We start from the raw sequence: 15217 nt of genomic DNA, 5'->3' as shown, positions 1-15217 counted from the left end.
AACAAAATAATTTTGAAACAATTAGTCAGAAAGCCTATGAGCTTGCACAAGAGTTAAATGTGGCTCCGGCTGTTCCAAGGTCTATCCGCCGAAAGTCCATCAATGATAATGAGTCCATCAAGGTTTTTTATCGCGAGTCATTCTTCAAACCTTACTTTGCTTCAATTATTGAAGAATTTGATCAAAGATTTTTGCGCCACCATGAGGCATCTTTCAAAATCGGAAGGCTTTTGCCAGCTAACAGCGAGTCATTAAAAATTAATGAATTTGTGAACGCTGTTGCTGTTTACAAGGGATTTCACGGGGGTAGACGTGCGCTGGAATGTGAGTTAGTCCTTTGGAAACAGAAGTGGCTCGGAATTTCTGAAAAACCATCAACGGTTGCTTCAATTCTTACGTCATGCAATTCAAAGATTTCCCCATGCATTCGAAGGCTTTTGACAACTTGTCAGACAATACCAGTGACTACTACTTCTGCGAAGAGGAGTTTTAGCTGTCTCAAGCGATTATAAACCTATCTGCAGAGCTCAACGGTCGAGGAGCATCTGAACAGACTAGCTCACATAACCCTCAACCACGTTATCCAGGTCGATGCTGACCAAGTTTTTGATCGATTTGCAGCCAAAAAAAGACCGGCGGCTGTTACTGTGAGAGGTTAGGTCGTCTTTCGTTGCTCGTTTCTTTAAGTGCAGTTGATTCTGTTTTTTAAACATTAATTTTGCTTCATCCTCTGTAAACAATGTTAATATCAATACATTTCTTGCTTTCATGGCTGCTATATTAGGTAGATTGAGGCCCCCACCCCTCCAAAACCAAATTCTGGGCAATTGTCTTTGATATAATATTATATTTTATTTATTTGGTTCGCTAAAACAAGGGTCCCATAGGCAAATATAAGGAATAATGCACTTCTTTTTTTTATATTTTCTAAATTCTGCCGCTTCATGGCAGTTCCAAAACATCTACTCGCCCAAAATAGAAACTCTCACTGCTTCTAACTTTTTTTTTAATTCTGACTTTGTTGGCAAAATTTTGTCATCCATTCTCAAACAAAAAAAGTCTACAAGTAGAAATACTCATGACAAGTGTGTACTTTTCCTTTCTTTACCTAGATACCCCCCCCCATACCCCCCGCCTAAAATCTTGCACTAGGATGGATAATTTTCTTGCTCACATGACTGCTATAAAAAGGTAGACTGACGCCCCCCCCCCGAAACAAAATCCTGGATACGCCACTGGTCACAACAGATCTTCCTGAACGCCATGCCATCTTCCTGAAAAAGCCATGTTGTGAACTGTGTAAAACATTATTTGCTTCAAGGTGTTCAACTACGGCAGAATTTGATTGTTTCAAGAACCTTAACAACTGCTGATGTCATGCTAATGGGTCAATAATTTTCAGCAAGGCCCTTTCTACATTTTTTAATATAAGAATTATAAGTGCAGTTTTTTCATCCAGAGGTAGTCTGGAAAAATTAAATAATAACTTGAACAAAAGGGAAAGAGGTTAACACAAAACTGTACAAAATACATGGGTGAATGCTGTCTGGACCAGCAGATTTATTCAGTTGAGGGATGTAAGTTCCTTTAGAACCAATGTATCAGTACTCAAAATTGGTTCTGTCTTATGTGATACATCATATAAGGGAGGTGAGGGATAAACAATACTGGAATTGGAGGAAAAAACATATTAGAAATGATGGTTGAAAATTTTAACTTTCAGCTCAGGATCAGCAACTGATTGACTACTCTGCAGGGTATCTGTGACTGTGTCTGCTGCTATATTTTTGAGCAGAATAATGCCAGAAAGATTTAGGTTTATCCTTAACATCCTCAACCAATTTTTTCCTCAAAACTTCTCTTCAACTCTTTTATTTGGTTGGTTGTTTGATTACAAAAAGATTTGATAATTTTCTGTGGTCTTATTTTTTCTATAGCAATCCCATGCTTGATGTTTTTTGTTGATTAGCTTGCTTACTTAGGTAGTTAAAAAAGGTAAACGTTTTGCCTGAAAAATTCTGGTGCAAGACTTTTCAACGTACAGAATTTCCATTTTTACATTTGACCAACTCTCATCAATATTGTCAGTTATAAGCTGTTTCTAGTTGATATTGGCAAGTCTTTCAAAGAGTAGTTTGTAGTTTACATACTTTTGTTGCTTAGAAGAAGGTTGCTTGGTAGGCAGACATAACTCCAAAATAATGGATAAGCTTTATATTAACAGACTATTCAGGTAGCTAGGAAATAAACTTACCTCTATAGTAAGAATTGTATCCTGAATCCAAATTTAACATTCATTTGCATCAGAAATGAACTTTATGCCCAACCCCCTAATGTGCAAATATATAACCTGAATTGGTATATATAGAGGTGGGGGTGAAATTTTTTCAACAAAATGAGTTTTTCAAAAAAAGTAAAGAACTCCATTAAACCAAAAATGCACAAAAAATAACCAAATAATCTACCAAGCACACAACTACAACAAATCAGTATCCATAAATAAATGAAACCCAAAACAAACAGAAATTAAAATAAAATGGAGTCAAACTCAAAACAAGCAGAAATTAATATGAGTAGGGTTCTAAGCCCTTATGCTTTCTAAAAGCCAGAATATAATTTGTAGTTTACTGAAAAAATTAAATAAATTTACTAAAAAAAAATGTGCATTGTCAGTTTAAAATATGTATGCTGATATTTATTCCTTAAAGTCTTAATTAATTTTTGACTTCTTAAAGTTATGAAGTGAAAGTATTTAAAAGAATTTTTTTAGTTGCCCTCCAATCACTTTCAACTATAAAAAAGCACTAGCCCTTTCAATAACCAATTGAAAGAGCCCTTTTTGAAGTTTCTATGACAACACTTCCTATAAAAACCTTATATGCCCCCAGGGCATAACTTACAACCTTAGCCCTGACGGCTGTGGGGGATTGTCATATGCAAAGACATAATTTCAGACCCTTAAACAAAATTCAACAAAATGGCTATATCAAAATATTGATCAGAAGTGTTTGGACAATTGATGGGCATGGGGGGAAGGGGGTATTCACCTTCTGATCACTTTTGACTACTAATAAGGGCACTAGCCCTCTCAATTCCCAATTAAATAAGCCCTTTTTGAAGTTTCTACAACAAAGTTTTTTAGAAAAAACCTTATATGCCCCCAGGGCATGAATTACAACCTTTGCCCTGGGGGCTTTGGGGGGTTTTTCATCCTCAAAGACATAATTTCCAGACCTTTCAACTATGTTGAACAAAATGGCTATCTTAAAATTTTTGATATGATGTGTTTGGGGAAATGGTGGGTGGGAGATGGGGGTTAGTTGCCCTTCAATTACTTTTGACTATTAAAAAGGGCACTAGCCCTTTCAATTTCCAATCAAATGAGCCCTTTTTGAAGTTTCTACAACAACACTTTCTATAAAAGCCGCATTCCAGAACTTTCAACTACATTAAAAAAAATGTTGACTTTCTAAGTTGACAGTGATTGGAGGGCAACTAACCCCCTTCTCAAGCCCACCATTTCTCCAAACACACACAATAAAAAATTTTAGATAGCCATTTTGTTCAACACAGTTGAAAGTTCTGGAAATTAGGTATTTGAGGATGACAACCACCCCAAACCCTTCAGGGCAAGGGCTGTAAGTTATGCCCTGGGGGCATACAAGCTTTTTATAGAGTGTTTTTGTAGAAACTTCAATTGTAAATTCAAAGGCCTAGTGGCCTTTTTAATAGTCAAAAGTGATTGGAAGGGAACTAACTCCCTCTCACACCCACAATTTCAGAGGCAATGCTATAGTGTTGCCTATAGTAAAGGCCATACAGATCCAATGTTTTTTTGTTTTTTTTCCCCAGAGGCACTTCATATGGAAGAGGTCATCGTAGAAACTTCAAAGGGGGCTCCTTCGATTGGAAATCGAGAGTTCTAGTGCTCTTTTTAATAGTCGAAAGTGATTAGAGGGCAACTAGCCCCCCCCCCATGCCCAACATTCCCCCAAACACATCCAATCAAAATTTTGAGATAGCCATTTTGTTCAGCATAGCTGATTTTCTCATAGAAAATATGTTTTTGAGGAGGACACTTCCCCACAACCCTCAGGGCAAGGGTTTTAAGTTATGCCATGGGGGCTTGTAAGGCTTTTATAGTAGGTATCGTCGTAGAAACTTAAAAAAAGGCTCATTCGATTTGAAATTCCAAGGGCTAGTGCCCTTTTTAATAGTCGAAAGTGATTGGAGGACAACTAGCCCCCCCCCCACGCCCATCCATCCCCAAAACACATCCAATCAAACTTTTGAGATAGCCATTTTGTTCAGCATAGTTGATTTCCAAATAGCAAATATGTTTTTGAGGAGGACACTACCCCACAACCCTCAGGGCGAGGGTTTTATGTTATGCCCTGGGGGCATATAAGGTTTTTATAGAAGGCGTTGTTGTAGAAACTTCAAAAAAGGCACTTTCAACTGGAAATTAAAAGGGATAGTGCCCTTTTTAATAGTCAAACGTGATTGGAGGGCAACTAGCCCCCCCCACGCCCATCATTCACCCAAACACATCCCATCAAAAATTTGAGATAGCCATTTTGTTCAGCATAGTTGATTTCCAGATGGAAAATATTTTTTTGAGGAGGACACTACCCCACAACCCTCCAGGCAAGGGTTTTAAGTTATACCCTGGGGGCATGTAAGGTTTTTTATAGAAGGTGTTGTTGTAGAAACTTCAAAAAAGACTCATTTGATTGGATATTCAAAGGGCTAGTGCCCTTTTTAATAGTCAAAATTGATTTGAGGGCAACTAATCCCCCTCTCATGCCCACCTTTTCCCCAAACACATCCAATAAAAATTTTGAGACAGTCATTTTATTAAACGTAGTTTTAAGTTCAGGAAATTAGGTCTTTGAGGATGACATTTCCCCCACAGCCCTCAGGGCAAGGGTTGTAATTTATGCCCTGGGGGCGTATAAGGTTTTGTATAGACAAATTTGTCATAGAAACTTCAGAAAGGGCTCATTTTTGAGCCCTTTCTGAAAAAGGCTACTTCCCTTTTTAATAGTTGAAAGTGATACTAAGGCAACTGACACCCCTTCCAACCCCACCATTCCCCAAACACATCCAATAAAAATTTTGATATAGCCATTTTGTTCAACATAGTTGAAATTTCTGGAAATTATATGTTTGAGCAGGACATTCCCACCACAGTCTTTGGGGGCAAGGGCTATAAGTTATGCCCTGGGGATATATATGCTTCTTATGGAAGGAATGCTTGTATAAACTTCAGAGAGGGCTCATTTGATTGGAAATTGAAAGCCCTAGTTCACTTTTTAAGCGTAAAAAGATATTGGAGGGTAACCAGCTCCCCCCCCCCAAATCCATCCAATAAAAATTTTAAGATAGCAATTTTTTTAAAAATAGTTCAAAGGTCATATAAAAAAAATCAGGTGTTGACACAACCCCCCAGGGCCCAGGGGCAGGCATTGTAAGTTATGCCCTGGGGGCATATATGGGTCTTATGGAAGGGATGCTTGTATTAACTTCAAAGAGGGCTCATTTGATTGGAAATTGAAAGTTCTTGTACACTTATTAAGAGTCAAAAGAGATCGGAGGGCAACTAGCCCCCCCCCTCCATGCCCTTTTTTTCTGAAACCCATCAGATAAGAACTTTGAGATAGCTTTTTTTTTAAATAGTTCAAAGACCATATAACAAAACTCAGGTGTTGTCAGAACCCCCCAGGGTCCAGGGGCAGGCGTTTTAAGTTATGCCCTGGGGCATATTTGTTTGTATGAAAGGGATTCTTGTATAAACTTCATAAAGGGCTCATTTGATTGGATATTGAAAGTTCGAGCTCACTTTTTGATAGTCAAAAGAGATCCGAGGGAAGCTATCCCCCCCCCACACCTTCTTTTTCCAAACCCATCTGATGAAAATTTTGAGATAGACATCTTGTTAAAACAAATAGTTCAAAGGTCGGATAAGAAAAACTCCGGTGTCAATACAACCCCCCAGGGCACAGGGGAAGGCATTCTAAGTTATGCCCTAAGGACATGTATGGTTCTTGTGAAAGGGATGTTTGTATAGACTTCATAGAGGGCTCATTTGATTGGAAATTGAAAGTTCTAGTTCACTTTTTAAGAGTCAGGAGAGTTAAACTAGCCCCCCCCTGCTCTTTTTTCCCCAAACCTGTCTGCTACAAATTTTGAGATAGCCAGTGTTTTTGAAATTGTTCAAAAATTAGATAACAAAAACACCACCCAAGGCCCTGGGGTTAGGTGTTGTAAGTGTTGTCCTAGGGGTGTATATGTTCTTATGAAAGGGATGCTTGTATAAACTTCAGAGGGGGCTCATTTGATTGGAAATTGAAAGTTCTAGTTCAAATTTCAAGAGTCAAAAGATATCTTAGGGCAACTAGCCCCCCCTCCCCACACACCGTTTTTTCCCCAAGCCCATCTGATAAAATTTTTAATAGCCATTTCATTAAAAATAGTTCAAAGGTCAGATAAGAAAAATTCCTGTGTCAACGGAACCCGCCAAGGCCCAGAGGCAGGCGTTATGAGTAATGCTCTAGGGGCATATATAGTTCTTATGGAAGGGATGTTCGTATAGACTTTGGAGAGGGCTCATTTGATTTGAAATTGAAAGTTCTTGTTCACTTTTCAAGAGTCAAAAGAGATTGGAGAACTAGCCCCCCCCCCTCCTCCACACCCTAAATGCATCAGATAAAAATTTTGAGATAGACATTTTGTTAAAAAAAAAGTTCAAAGTTCTGATATCAAAAACTCCGGTATCTACACAGCCCCCCAGAGCCTGGGGGTAGGCATTGTAAGCTATTCTATGGGGGAATATATGGTTGTTATGGAAGGGATGCTTGTAAACTTCAAAGAGGGCTCATTCGATTGGAAATTGAGAGTTCTAGTGCCATTTTTAAGAGTCAAAAGTGATCAGAGGGCAACTGCCCCCCCCCCCTGCTCAAGCCCTTTTTCCCCAAAAACATCTGATAAAAAAATTGAGGTAGTCATTTTTTTAAAAATAATTCAAATATCATATACAAAAAACTCCTTTGTGTAAGGTCATTCCGTTAAAAATCGTTAAAAGATCAGACAAGAAAACTCCTGTATTAACACCCCCCCCCCAGGACCAGGGCAGGCGTTGTAAGTATTGCTCTAGGGGTATATTTGGTTTATATGGATGGTATGCTCGCATAACATTCAGAGAGGGCTCATTTGGATGAAAATTAAAATCTGTAGTTCATTTCATCCCAGAGTGAAAAAAGATCAGAAGGCAACTAGCCCCTCCTACCTTCCACGCCTTCGGGTGTATTGGATGGATAAACCCATCCAATAAAAATGTCAGGTGACCATTTTGTTAAAAATAGTTCAACCATTAGATATTAAAACTCCAGGGACAACACAACCCCCCAAGGCCTAGGGATAGGCGTTATAAGTTATACTCTGGGGATACATATGGTTTTTATATAAGGGATACTCGTATAAACTTCAGAGAGAGCTCATTTGATTGAAAATAGAAGGTTCTAGTTTACTTTTAAATAGTCAAAAGAGACCAAAGCTTAATCCAGTTCCCCCACACCCTTTTTCCCCAAGCCCATCCAATAAAAATTTTGAGATAGCAATTTTGTTAAAAATAGTTCAAACATCAGATAATAAAAACTCCAAGGTTAACACAAACACATTATTTCACTTTAATATTGTTACTTTGATATCAGTTTTGTTACAATGATGAATATTTGATTTTTTTTTTTTTTTAGTTTTATTTTGACATAATGAACTTATAATAAATTTAAATTTTATGCAATAAAAAACGAAAAAAAATTGATTTTAAAAACGAATCCGAAAATTAGGTTTTTCAAAGAAAAGTGAAGGTCATTTTAAATTTAAGCTCAGCAGATACAAATACCTGTTAAAATTCAAACTCAAAATTACTAGAAATTACTATTAAAGAATAAATGAAACCCAAAACAAACAGAAATTAAATAAACAATCATAGCAAAATCATACCACAAGTAATAATATAAATGAATAAATAGATCTTCAAAGAAAAGTTTTTCAAAGAAAAGTAAAGGCCATTTTAAACTTAAGCTCAGCAGATACAAGTACCTTTTAAAATTCAAACTCAAAATGACTAGAAATTACTATTAAAGAATAAATGAAACCCAAAACAAACAGATATTAAATAAACAATTATAGCAAAAACATAGAACAAGTAATAATATAAATGAATAAATAGATCTTAAAGCGAGTAATGCTTTGATTGAATATGAATATGAAGCTTAAAACAAAAAAAAAATTTCCTATTTAAGTATAAATGAAACTTAAAACAAACAGAAATTAAATAAACAATCAATGCAAACAAACATACAATAGATATTACTGTAAATTAATAAATAAGTCTTAAAACGAGTGAAACTTAAATTGAATATGCAAATCAAGCTTGAAACAAACAAAAATCACCACAAACAAGAGTTAGGGTATGACCTTCTTCTCTCACTGTAAAAGTCTAAAACCTACTCCGTCATTGGTGCTTTACTGAAAACCAATTTTATGACAAATATTTTCTTTTGAACTTAATATTGAAAATAAACATTAAAATTATTGTAACATTTTGAACTGATGAGCTTTCAGCAACTAATATCATTATACATAAAATATTCAGTTTAATTTATTAGCTCTTTTTAAAGTTGTTAAAGGCAAATATAGTTTCCCTACAAACAAGTGCAAGGTTTGTAAGTAATACCCTGGGGGCATATAAGGTTTTTATAGAAAGCATTGTTGTAAAACTTCAAAAAGGGCTCACTCAATTGGTTATTGAAAGGGCAAGTGCCCTTTTTAATAGTTAAAAGTAATTGGAGGGCAACAAACCCCCTCTCATGCCCTGGAACGTTCTGGAAATTAGGTCTTTTAGGTTGATAACCCCTCAGAGCCCTCAGGGCAAGGGTTGTAAGTTATAACCTGGGGGCATATAAGGTTTTTATAGAAAGTGTTGTAGTAGAAACTTCAAAAAAGGCCCATTTGATTGGAAATTTAAAGGGCTAGTGCCCTTTTTAATGGTCAAAAGTGACTGGAGGGCAACTAACCCCTCCTCTCACAACTACCATTTCCCCAAACCCACCCAATCAAAATTTTGAGATAGTCATTTTGTTCAACGTAGATGACAGTTCTCGGAATCTCATGCCCACCATTTCCCAAAACACATGCAATTAAAATTTTGAGATAGGCATTTTCTTCAACATAGTTGAAAGTTCTGGAAATTATGATTTTGTGGATGACAAATCCCCAAACCCCTCGGGGCAAGGGTTGTAAGCATTTTTGTAGACTTCAAAAATGGCTCCTTTGATTGGAAATTGAAAGGGCTAGTGCCCTTTTTAATAGTCAAAAGTGATTGGAGGGAAAATAACACCCCTCTCATGCCCACCATTTCCCCAAACACATCCAGTCAAAATTTTGAGGTAGAAATTTTGTTCAACATAGATGAAAGTTCTGAAAATTAAGTTTTGAGGATGACAACCCCCCCCCATAACCTTCAAGGTTATGGCTGTAGGGTATGCCCTGGGGGCATATAAGGTTTTTTTTTTATAAACAATGTTGTTGTAGATACTTCAAAAAAGGCTCATTCAATCAGAAATTGTTTTAATAGGCTAGTTGAAACTGATTGGAGGGCAACTAGCCCCTCCTCTCATGCCCACCATTTCCCCAAACACATCCAATCAAAATTTTGAGATAACCATTTTTTCAACACAGTTGAAAGTTCTGGATATAATGTCTTTGAGGATGATCACCCCCCCCCCCCACACCTGGCAGGGCAAGGGTTGTAAGTTATGGCCTGGGGCATATAAGGTTTTTATAGAGAGCATTGTCATAGAAACTTTGAAAGCTCCAAAAGGCTAGTGCCCTTTTTAATAGTCAAAAGTGATTGAAGGAAAACTAACACCCCTCCCACACCCACCATTTCCCCCTAAACATCCAATAAAAATTTTGAGATAGCCATTTTGTTCAACATAGTTGAAAAGTCCAGAAATTATGTCTTAAAGGATAACACTCCCTCCAGAGCCCTCAGCACAAGGGTTGTAAGTTATGCCCTGGGGGCATACAGGGTTTTATAGAAAGCATTATTGTAGAAACTTCAAAAAAGGGTTCATTTAATTGGAAATTGAAAGCACTAGTGCCTTATTTAATAGTCAAAAGTGATTGGAGGGCAACTAACCCCCTCTCATGCCCACAATTTCCCCAAACACATCCAATCAAAATTTTGAGATATCTATTTTGTTCAACACAGTTGAAAATTCTGGAAATTAGGTCTTTGAAGATGATACCCCCCAGTGTTGTCATGGAAACTTCAAAAAGAGCTCATTGAATTGAGAATTGAGATGGCTAGTGCCCTTATTAATAGTCAAAAGCAATTGGAGGGCAAATGCTGCCCCCCATACCCATTATTTTCCTAAACACTTCTGATCAACATTTTGATAGAGCAATTTTGTTGAACATAGTTGAAGGGTCTGGAAATTATGTTTCTGACTATGAAAACCCCCCACAGCCTTCAGGGTTAAGTTTGTAAGTTATGCCCTGGGGGCATATAATGTCATATAGAAAGTGTTGTTGTAAAAACTTCAAAAAGGGCTCTTTTGAATGTAAATTGAGAGGGCTATTGCCCTTTTTAACAATTGAAAGTAATCAAAGGGAGAATCCCCCCCCCACAGTTTGCTTTGCCATCTTTTCCCCAAACATTTCTGATAAACATTTTGATATGGCCATTTTCTTGAACATGGTTGGAATGTCTGGAAATTATGTCTTTGAGGATGACAACCCTACAACAAGGGTCATAAGTTAAGCCCTTGGGGTATATAACATTTTCATAAATATCATATAACAAGGCCTTTGGAGTTGAAACTAAACCCAATGTTTTCTAAAAGCCCGAATATAATTTGTACTTTACTGAAAAAAATTCTTTTAAATGTTTTCACTGTTATAACTTTAAGAAATCAAAAATTAATTAGGATTTTAAGGAATAAATATCAGCATATGTATATTAAACTGACAATGCACATTTTATTCAGTAAATACATTTGATTTTTTTTCAGTGAAGAACAAATTTTATTCTGGCTTTTAGATGACATAGGGTTTAGAACCCTACTCAGGTTACTTTCTGATTGTTTTGAGTTTGACTTATTTTAATATCTGTTTGGTTTGGGTTTCATTTATTTATTGATACTGATGTGTGGTTGTATGCTTTGTAGATTAATTGATTCTATTTTTGTTCATTTTTGGTTTAATGGAGTTCTTGGTATAAATTTAGGATTGGTCCTCCTGATAAAGAGACATGTTAAGAAAAAAATTCTTACTTTAAAATATGTAGGCCTAATATGTAGGCCTATGTAGGTCTATTTCCAAATTAAAAGAAAAAAATTTCAATTTTATCCACCCTAGAAACATAATGCATAAATCTTTTGAAATTACTGCTATAAATTTGTTCTATAAATTGTTTTTATAGATATTGTTCATCTGGGCCGAGTTCAACAGACAAGTTCCTGTCCAAGTCTGTTGATTTTGAATTGAAGTTAGGTTGTATTAATAATTGGAATTTTTGCCACTGCTCATTAAAAAAAAAAACAGAATTAACAATGACCAGGATGAACACTATCTATTGAACAATTTATTTGGCAATTTATAGCAGTAATTTCAAAAGATTTATGCAATGCGTGTCTAGGGTGGATAAAATTGAAATTTTTTTTCTATTAAGCTGGAAAAAGAAGGAAAAAATAGGAAAGACTTGATGATAAATGTTCTCCCCTTGGATAATATGTTAACTAGGATCATTATAGCCTACATATTTTATAGTAAGGATTGTTTTCTTAGCATGTATCTTTATCAGGAGGACCAATTCTAAATTTATACCAAGTTCTTTACTCTTTTTGAAAAACTTATTTTGTGCAGTTTTTTTATTAATAAACAGATAAAGTGTTGGAGACTTGACCTTCTCTCTTTTTTTCTAGCATGTCTCCTTCTGAAGACCTGTTATTCTCAGTTATTACCTCCTTCAGTTCTAAGTTGAGCTTGCTTATAAATACATTCTAATGACTCATTTAGCTAACACTTTTTAGAAGACAAAACAATCCCCTGGGATGCAATACCTAATTTTGAGACAAAAAAAATTAGCAAACCTTTTCAGTAGTGACATGACACTACCTATCTAGGAATTTGAATAACAATCTTTTTTATGTATAGAATCAATCAACTGTAGTCTTCTTCTTCCTCTATTTTACAGCAGGCGGGCTGTTCAGTAACACTATTTAGCCCTTTTCCTTTTGCTTCACTTTGTGGGCTACAGAGCTACTGACTTGATTGCCTTACATTTATTAGATATATTCAGATATCTTTCAGCAGATCTTTCGACTCTAGGAGTTCAAATATAAGAGGATAGATGTCGATTTCTATACTCTGTGTGCAGGTATAGTTGGCTAGGCTCTTGGCTGATAGTGGGATTTTGTGGTGTTTGAAGTATTTTAACAGTTTAGAAAGCAAGGTATGTTGTGCAGACGTCAGCATATTACATTCAAATAGGCAATGGTCAATTGTTTCATTATTCATATTACAATGCCTGCAAAGAGGGGACAGGGGAATTGAACCACTTGAATTAGAAAGCTTATATGAGAATGCAAGGAAATTTAGTCCATTTGTTCCAGAACGAATTCTATGATAAATTTTAGAAAGATACTTCTTGGGAAAAGGGGAAAGGATAGGATTAATCTTATTAAAATTAATATCTGATAGCCTCCATCGGTAAATATCTCTAATTGAGATTGGTCTCCCACTTGGCTGGTCAATATTTACAGCATTTTTTGCTATTTCATCAACCTGATGATTACCGCTTATGCCAGAGTGGCTAGGAATGTACTGAAAATAAGTTTTAATGCCACTTGAAGCAAGATTATCAATAATACTGAGACAATGATAAGTGTCAATGTCCAACTTATATTGAGGAGCTGAGGCCAGCAACTCAAGGCTTGATAGAGTCAGAATAGATGATAATATTATTCGAATTTTCAATCAAAGATTGGTTTTGCTTAAGGTGTTCTAATGCCATGATTATGGCATTTAACTCAACAGACATTATAGATAAATTATTAAATAATCTCTCGCCCATTGCAATTTCCAGTTGAGGAAGGAAAACACCACTTGCAAACTTCTCATTCATTTTTGACCCATCAACAAATATTTGGAAGTGATTTTTATAGGTAATTTTATTAAGTTCTGCAAATTTTTTCTGAACAAAAGCAATGGGGGTTAAATCTTTATTCCATTTTGAAAATTCAGTATTTATTATGGGAGATGACCAATTCCATGGAGGGGATTGGGGGAAAGTAGGTGCAATAGACTTTGCTGGTACAGGGAACTTCTTTTGAATATTGGCATACTCATCTGCAATACCTCTATACATGGCTGGATTTCTTAACCAATTATGTAATGTGTGTGAGCTATTTGATTCAATTTTTGTAAGATGTTTTATCAAGAGAAAGCTACGTCTCTCCCTTATTGTTGTTAATCCACTCTCCATAAGCAGAAACTTGGTGCTTGTGGGTTTCCTAAGACCAAATATCAGACGTATTATATCATTTTGTGTTGTTTCAATTTGTTGCATCTGGGTCTTTGCACATGCACCATAGACAATGACCCCCTAGTCAATATGGGGTCGTATATGTGATTTGTAAAACTGGAGGAAGGTTTTCTCCTTACAACCCCAGGGTGTGGAAAGAAGTCTTTTTAGTATATTTGCTTTTCTATAGCATTTTTTTATTGTGTTTGAAATGTGGAGGTGGAAATTAAGTTTTTGGTCAAGCATGAGACCTAGGTAATTAATATTATTATCTTCTGGAATAGTTGTTTTTATTTAGAGTTAGTTTTGCATTAACATGGTTTCGCTTCCTGTGAAATTGGATTATTTTTGACTTGGTGGGTGCAATGGGTAAATCTGAATGTTGAGAGAATTTTTCAAACTGGAAAAGTGACTTTTGCAGATTTGACTGTGCTATCTGAAAGGTGTTGCCAGATGACCATAGCGCCAGATCATCAGCATAATTTAGATTCATGTGGGGTAGGTTCATGTCCTAGAGATATAGGGATAATAGTAGGAAACTGAGGACTGCTCCCTAAGGTAGGCCTTTGTTTATTGTCTTTTGGGGTGAAGAGGCTGAACCAACACAAACAATGAAACTTCGCACTTCTTTGAAGGATTTAATAAAGGATACTAGCTTGGGAGGTACTCCAAGGTTTGCAAGTTTATTTAAAAGGATTTGGTGGTTCACATTGTCATATGCTCCTTCAAAATCTAGGAAAGCTGCCACTAGGATATTATTTTTTGAGAAAAATTCATTTATTGCATTTGTTAGCAAAATGAAAGCATCTGTTGAGGAGTGCTATTTCCTGAATCAAGTTTGAGTGTGTGGGATCAGGTTATTTTTCTCAACAAACCAGAGGAGTCTGTGATAAATCATTTTCTCCATTATTTTCCCCATCACAGGTGTAATCATTATGGGCCTATAAGACTCAGGGTTATCTTTTGGTTTATTTTTCTTTAGGATTGGTAGGAGGGACGAACATTTCCATATATTGGGGAACATATAAGATGCCCAAGCGTGATTATAACAATTTAGCAGTTCTTGTTTGTATGAAGGTGTGAGATTCTTTATCCTTGTAGGGTGTATATTGTCATAGCTGCTGCTAGTTTTGGACCTAATATGATGTATTGCATTATTCAATTTCTGGATTGAAAATGGATTAGTTATGTACTCGGATCCTGGGCGTGGTTGGTAACTAGGGTTCATAGGAATTGTGGACAGATTGCTTTGATTGTTTGATGTTAGCTTATTAACAAAAAGAGTTGCAAATAGGTTAGCCTTTTCAATATCATTGTCATAATGGGTATTATTATGTATAAGCTCATACAGGAGTGGGTTGGGAGAAGTCTTTTTCCCACAGATGTGGCTTATGACTTTATGTATAATTGGCTCATGCGTTTCTCTGGAGAGATTATTTGCAAAATTATTCCAGTATTTATATTTAGCATCTATTATAGTCCTTTTTAGATTAGATTCTGATTGTAATTTTTTTAAATATGTAGTAGGTGTTGGTTTTTTTATGAATTCTGTCCTAGCTGCCTTTTTTATCTTCCATTTATTTAGGCACTCATTTGTCCACCATGCTTTAGGAATTTGTTTAG

General features: G+C 36.0%; 1 protein-coding gene across 1 annotated transcript in view; it reads right to left on the bottom strand.

Annotated features, from left to right (window-relative positions):
* The window catches only part of LOC148956649 (uncharacterized), a 121307-nt gene extending 109027 nt beyond the window's left edge, over positions 1–12280 (bottom strand). The window contains exon 1 of the mRNA XM_089086457.1: positions 12162–12280. Within this exon, the coding sequence (XP_088942583.1) occupies positions 12162–12178 (17 nt within the window). The 5' untranslated portion in view covers positions 12179–12280. The remainder of the gene's footprint in view (positions 1–12161) is intronic.
* Positions 12281–15217: the final 2937 nt, after the last annotated feature.

The sequence above is a fragment of the Artemia sp. Qi Xiang Cuo genome, chromosome 1 (genome assembly GCF_049724085.1).
Source record: "Artemia sp. Qi Xiang Cuo chromosome 1, ASM4972408v1, whole genome shotgun sequence".
Taxonomy (NCBI): Eukaryota; Metazoa; Arthropoda; class Branchiopoda; order Anostraca; family Artemiidae; genus Artemia; species Artemia sp. Qi Xiang Cuo.
The sequence above is the reverse complement of the archived record's forward strand: the minus strand, read 5'-3'. Positions and strand labels throughout refer to the sequence as shown.